Raw genomic sequence first — 7,500 nt, 5'->3', positions numbered from 1 at the left:
TATGTTTATAAATAATTTATATAGGATAATAATGAATAATGTCAGTCAATATTTTTTCAAGATGGCGTCTTAAAAAGATTCGTACAAAAAATAAAAAAGAAAACTGTGGCAATTTTGAATTTATAATAAGTCGTGGTATATTTAAATTATCATTTATTTTTCGATATAATATCGATACAATATAAATGACGAAAATGAAGTTGAAATTGTTAAATGATAATTGTTATGTTTATAAATAATTTATATAGGATAATAATTAATGAATAATGTCAGGTATTTTAAAGAAAAATTTTTTAATGAGTACTATCAAGAAAAAATCATGAAATATGTGACTTTGTTTCATTCTACTGAAATGCGTATGTATATATGTGTATATATATGTGTATGTATCTTATTCAGAGAAGAGAAGGTCTTTTAAGATGAGGGTAGGTGGAACGGCAGAGGGGTGGGGAGAAAGATGGTGATAGAAAGAGTGGGAGAGGAGAGCAGGTTTTGGTTAGGAAGAGAGGGCAAAGAGAGTCAGTCTCGACTTGTTGGTGGTACATGGTTAAGCTCTCGCGAACAATCATTTATGTATTGCGGATAGACGTCTCGTGCTCTTAGTACTGTGTTACGTTTTCATTTTTCTTTTTTGCAACGCTCTTCATAGCGATCTAATAAAAGATTTTCTCTGTCCGATAATACGTCAAATAAAAATAATACATTTACATCTTCTCGTATGTAAATTTATTTTTACACAAAAAAAAAAAAAAACAAATTGTTTTATTGATTTCCTTTTTTCATTGTTTTTTTTGGGGGGGGGTTTCTTTGTTTCCTTTTTTTTCTATTTTTTCCGATGTGACTTTTTAATCGAATAGACTTTAATTTTGATCTTGGTTTTTCCGTATTCGTAATTAAAAAAAAAAAAAAAAAAAAAAAAGTGTTTTCACAGTGAATAAGTGGGGTAAAGAAATAGCAAAAGAAAAAAAAAAGACGAGAAAGAAAAAAGTGTATTCTCAAAACGAAAATTGTCGGACGAATGAAGGAACCTCCGATTGGTTGATTTATTCCAGGTACGTTTGAGTAGAGCTTTGTTGTATTCCCTCTTTTTATTAGGGGGAGCTTCTCTATCACGTGTTTTAGTCGATTCGTAAACTCATGATTTTCGATCGATCACGCTTGGTTTTTCCCTCCTCCTTCTCTCTCTTCCCACGCTCCTTTAGCGTTTAGATTAAATATTTCTTGCGAATATATGATTTTTCTAATTTTCTTTTTTCTTTTTTTTTCCTTTATCTATATTTTTTTTAATTTTTCCTTCTTCCGTTTCTTCTTCTTATTCTTATTATTTTACCATTATAATAAATATTCGATAATATTAATTAACATTAATAATTATAATTAATAATTAATAATTACTTTTATGTTATCGAATATATCTTTGAGGTTATTTTAAATCTCTCACTCTCTCTCTCTCTCTATATATATATATCTATCTATCTATCTATCTCTGTCTCTATCTCTTTCATATATATTTTTCTTATCACTTATCAAGATGTATAAAAAAAAGAAAAAAAGAAAAAAATGTCATAGTATATTTGTTATTTCATAATTGTCGGCAAGAACAGGAGGTTTTCTTTTAAAATCGTTTCATTTAAAATTAAGACGATGAGGAGATAGACTTTCGTCATTTCAAAGAGCAAATATCAAAGCTATGTAAGTACCTACGTCTTTCTCTTTTAGATGGACTTACGTAATAATATCGACGACGTGCGTTTCGCGCGATGACCCGTCATACGTCAATTCTATACTAATTGTGCAATTAAATATATTTATTTGAATTTTGAACGATGACGATATGCCGGCTTTGATTGGTTCCAGTCAGGTTTCAATAATGTTACATTATTGAAGTCTTTCGTTTTATTTTCCTCCGAAGTATTATTTGATCTTTAAAAAAAGCAAAAAATCAAACAAAAAAAGAAAACATAAACAAAGAAACAAAAGAAAAAAAAGTTGACGTTAGTATAAATAAATGTTTATATATTATTTATTAATGGCTCGTAAGATCTTTATTTGTAAAGTATTAAGGATCAAGGATCATGATCCTCTGCATGATCGTTTAGAACGATCAATATTTGATCATTTTTTGTTTTGTCTTTTTTTTTTTTTTTTTTTTTTTTTGCCTTTTTTACTTTGAGAGTAATCTGCAAGGGAAAAAGGGAAAAAAAAATTAGAAAGAAAAGTATCGAATTTTTTCCTTTTTAAGAGATTGTGAACCTACGTTGAACATTACGACGTGTATTGAATTAATTCAACCCTCCGACATTTCAATGTAACTTCGTTCGTAGGTCGGTAGTCAATATCGTTGAAAGTATACTTTAATCAAACGGATATTATATAGACGTATAGGTTATGTCGCGCGGTTGTTATAATTTTTTTTTTTCTATTCGTATTAAAAATTAAGATAAATTTTTTGTAATTAAAATCAAGACACTTATGATCTACTCACTCTATTCTAAAAATAGTTTTTCTTTTTTCTTTTTTTTTTTTCTTCTTTTTTTATCTCTTTTTTTTCCCTCAAGAAATGTAATTCAAGACTGCGTAAAAATAAATTTGTGTAAGCGCGCATATATATATATATATATATATATATATATATATATATATGTATATTAAAAAAAAAAAAATTTCATTGGACGATTCGAAATATAACAATTCTTTGTTAACATGTTCAACATAGATTTAGCGCGGCAATGTCACAATTGAAAACTTGCCAAAATTGATTTTAAACTAAGTTACAGGGACGACGAACGTTATTATTAGATTTAGATGTTAGATAGTAGGGTAAGACCAACAAACATATTTTTCGATATAAACTTTCGTCACTTTTCTTACTTTCCCTAATCAATCTTTTTTTTTCGGCAAAATTAAGAATTTTTTTTTTTTTTTTTTTTTTTTTTTATGACAATAATCGTCATTCATTGATATTCGCCATTTTGATTGGGTCTGTTCGCAAAATAAAGATGATATTTTGTAGGATGGTTTCTGGAAAGGAGGAAATGAGAGAAAGAAAAAAAAAGAAAAAAAGAAAAGAGAGGAAAAAAAGATAAAACATATTCAACGTTTATTCGAGTATACAAGATGCTGGATAAAATTAGCCTTAGAAAATCATTGAAAACATTTTCTTCTCTCGTCCTTATCCGAAGGTCGAGAAATCGAAACGAATGTCACAGAAAAAGAGAAGAAGAAATGTTAGATTATAAAACATTAATTCAATTTTAATGGGTTATCGACCAATAAGATTTTACGATAATTATTTAAGATAAGAAAAGAGTTTACGTAAGATTTAATAATTAATGGATCGATCAGATTTCAATGTTATAAAAAAGAGAAAGATATCATCGTCGTAATAATAAAAATTATATTATATCGATCGTCATTTTTATTTTGACATTTGATTGAAAGATATTTCACAAACATTGTTTAGTAATTTGATATTTCTTTTTTTTATTTTTTTATTCCCGCGCAAAATTAGCTATGTAAAATCTCATATAAATATCTATCAGAGTTTATAAACGATTCAGAGAAAGCGGATACGAAGCGGACGTGCCCCCAACGTAGAATCATTTTTATTGGTCGATTTTGTGGGCGTCGTACGCAATACGTTCCGTCATTGGCTCGACCAGTTGTCGGATGAGAGGCTCGGCTTCTAGGGGTTCTCAATATTGTGAGAGGTACTCACGTTACATTAAAACATGTTGCGTTAATTTCTTCGAATCTTGCATCACATTTTCTATTCGAAAATTATAATTATTTCGACTGTCTCTCTCTCTTTTTCTCTCTCTCTCTCTCTCTCTCTCTCTCTACCTCTGTCTTACTCTCTCTGTAGTATGTATTTGTTTTTTTTCTCTCTAATATGCATTTGTAAATATTTATAGTTGATTAGTTTCAAGTATCGATGGAAAACATTCAAAGTATATATTTTCAAATGCAAAAACCATCTTTGCATTCATTTTTAATAAAGAAAATATTATTGGGAGGATTAACAATATTTTTATCTTTTTCTTTTCTTCTTTTTTTTTTTCTTTTCTTTTCTTTTTTTAATTTTTGATTTTATAAAATTCGATGTTTCATTAACTTTCGGTATAATTTTTTTTCTTCTTTTTTTTTTCTTTTCTTTTTTTTTTTTTTTATTTTATTTTAATTTTTAATTTTTTTTTCTCTTTGCCTTTTGTTACAGATTGACGACCTATCGCGATGCGGCAAGAATTACTGAGTATGTATTGAACAATACGCTTATATTTATTTATTAATTTCTTTTTCATTTTTGTCTGCTCATTGTTTTCTACAGAAAAGGAATAAGAAAGTATTTAGAAAAATCGCCGCGTCTTTTTTTGTTTTTTTTTCGAAGGTTCCTATTCGTTGAAATTTCTAATTACTTTTTTTTTAACGATATCATAATCTGCTTATTTAAATATTTATATTATGTATATTACTAAAAAAAATTCATTGGATTATCGTGCTCCTATTCTCTTCTCTAGAATAAGCGATGATAACGCTATTTATAATGATCATAGAGATTAATCGTGTACACATTATTCTCAATGTCAAGGATTTCTATCTCTGCACGTGACCACTCACGCATATACGCGGAAGTAATTGAGTATTTTATTATTCAGTTTATTCCGAGGTTTCCTTAAATCTGTGTTTTATCTTACGAATTCATCATGATAATAATAATAATAATAACAATAATAATTCATTCGTATTATTATTATTTTCATTATTAAAATGAAAGAATTTTATAAATCGTGTTTACAATCGACATAACCAAAGAAAGAAAAATAAGTCGAAAAAATATTATCAAAAAATTGAGTTGTTTTATTTTCTCAACATTTTTTTTTCTTTTCTTTTTCCTTCTTTTGTTTTTGTTTCTTTCTCTCTTTAATTTGAGAACCATCAATCGATCGAATTCCTTTAACGGACATAGGACGCACACGCGCGTACTACGTATGATTTGTTCGACAATTTTAACGAGGTACTCGTCGTTCGATCTATGATTGGTCATTGTGACGTTTGACGTCAGAGTATTTAATGAAATAATCGCTGACCTGTCGATTTAGGTTTTATTATATTGCCTTCTTCCTATTATATGTTAAATGTAAATTAGATTCTCCCTTATTTCTCTATGATAATTATTAACAAATTTGATTTAATTTGGTTTTGATTTTTTTTTTTTAATTACGTATAATAATAATAATAATAATAATAATAATAATAATTATTATTATTATTATTATTATTATTATTATTGTTATTATTATTATTATTATTTTATATCGAAGAATAATTTTCACATATTGCGAACATAACCTATAAACAATATTGATATGACAGATATTTTGATAACATTATTGATTTATGCTCGTGAAATTGTTTGTAAATTTATTCGAAGAATCTCCCAATCATCTTGAGTTTAAATTTAGCGCGAGATTAGTGGTGACACATCGTAGACTTTGCTTACGCATCGGTCATCACGTATACCACTTTTCTTTCGGAAGGTATTTGACATAACTTACGTGCTATATTGCACACGTTAGTCTCGTCGGTAGATAGAGATCGTATTTTTATTGTTTTAATTAAAATATTTATTTAATGAATATTATTTGAAAAAGAAAAGAAATATTAATATTATTAAATGTTATAATATGTATATATATTTATTTATAAAATTCTAACTAATTAACTATTATAATATTTAATAATTATATGTGTAATATATATGTTATAATTATTAAGCAAAATATTATTTATTATATATATAATTTATATTAGAGTAAATTGTAGTTGATTAGGTCGGGCAAACTTTATATGAGTTAATTTAAACCAAAAGATAAATGCGTTGAATGAATTGGCTATTCGAATTCAATTAGTCCACTGGAATCTTCGTTCAAGGCCAAAGTCAAAAACGTCAGGCAATAAAATAGAATACAGAACCGTGTGTCTGTTAGCTTCGAAAAAAAAGAAGACAAAATAAAGATGGGCCTCTTGGTAATACAAACGAGACGACTGAGCGTTTAATAAAATTGTCGTCGAATAAAAATGTCCTTGGTATTTCGTCTTTCACTTGCAAATTTATTGTCAATTTAATATTTTAACACGTTTTCTTTCGTTCGTGTCAAGAATGATAAAACTGTTCGTAGGTATATGAAAAAGAATTTCTGTCTTATCGATCGTCGGTAACGATCGATAAATTATCGAGAATTATGTTTATTTTACAATAGTATTTCATAAACTCGTCAGGTGGCGACACTCTTACATTCCATATATTAAATTTAAGAAAGAAAATATTCTACAATAAAATCATTATCTCATTCGAATTTCTCGTTTATCTTCTTTTATATATATATATATATATATATATATATATATATATATATATATATATATATATATATATATATTATTGATAATAATAAAACAGTCAAGGAAATGTTGGATTGATAGGATTTCTTTCAATTTTGTCACGTCTCTTAAGTATGTATATAAAAAATAAAATAATAAAATAATAAAAAAAAAAAGAAAAGAAAAGAAAAGGAATTCAATAACAGATAAAAAAAATCCGTTTTTTTTTTTATGGTCATGCGTTCTACATTGGATTATCGTAACAAAGTATATAAATAATGACGATTACTGTTATCATCGTAAATTATCATTGCATACCTTGTAACATGACGTCAAAGGAATTTTATAGACGTCAAACGTACGAATCACATTTTCATAGATATTATTACATTGCGTTTATAAACATATGATGGTGAGATTAGGTAAGAGAAAGAAATGACTATTCTGCGATCTGTTGCATGAAAATATTCGAGATGACTGACGACGATTAGTTCAAAGGAAGTTAACGAAGATCTACGGAAATGTACGAAAATGTACGAGAATATACGTTATCGAAACTTGAATCGTATTTCTCTCTCTCTCTCTCTTTATAGTTCAGGAATGTGAACAAAGATAGAGATAGCTTGCGTCGTGGACTTCGATGTGTCGTCTTCTTCTTTCTTTTGGATTGACTCGTGCTAATCTTTCGCAATTATATGCAACCATTACATAACTTCATTCGTCTTCTGGTATTACACACGTTATATCGTTCTTTTTATTATTTTCTTTTTATTTATTTTTTATTTTTTTTTTTTTTTTTTTTTTTTTTTTTTTTTTTTTTTTTTTTTTTTTTTTTTTTTTTTTTTGTCTTCGTACCTTTTAATGATCGTAACACGAATGTATTTCTTTCGTTTCTTTTTTGTTATTTTTAATGAAATTTTTGTTGTTTATCTCCATCAAAATTATTACTTTTTTTTTCTTTTTCACGTGTGATCTTTTCTTTTCTTTCCTCTCTTTATTCCTTTTTAACATCAATGAGCTTAAATGCAAAACAATTACCATTAGTTTCTATTTTAAATTGACATTGATAGACGTGAAGAACTTAACTAGTCAAGGTCTTCTTGATTTATAACATTTGAT

At 27.1% G+C, this 7,500-nt stretch overlaps 1 protein-coding gene across 13 annotated transcripts in view; it reads left to right on the top strand.

Moving 5' to 3' along the window:
• LOC124953189 (trehalase-like) overlaps nucleotides 1-7,500 on the top strand; it is a 42,377-nt gene that overhangs the window by 7,832 nt on the left and 27,045 nt on the right. For 11 of the 13 annotated variants that reach the window (XM_047504196.1, XM_047504211.1, XM_047504195.1 and 8 more), the window contains one exon: nucleotides 4,217-4,252. The exons of 1 other annotated variant lie outside the window; for it this stretch is intronic. In XM_047504196.1, the coding sequence (XP_047360152.1) occupies nucleotides 4,217-4,252 (36 nt within the window). Of the gene's footprint in view, nucleotides 1-790; nucleotides 1,053-4,216; nucleotides 4,253-7,500 lie in introns of those variants that run through there. One more of the 13 variants, XM_047504207.1, reaches the window with a different exon arrangement.

The sequence above is a fragment of the Vespa velutina genome, chromosome 11 (genome assembly GCF_912470025.1).
Source record: "Vespa velutina chromosome 11, iVesVel2.1, whole genome shotgun sequence".
Taxonomy (NCBI): Eukaryota; Metazoa; Arthropoda; class Insecta; order Hymenoptera; family Vespidae; genus Vespa; species Vespa velutina.
The sequence above is the reverse complement of the archived record's forward strand: the minus strand, read 5'-3'. Positions and strand labels throughout refer to the sequence as shown.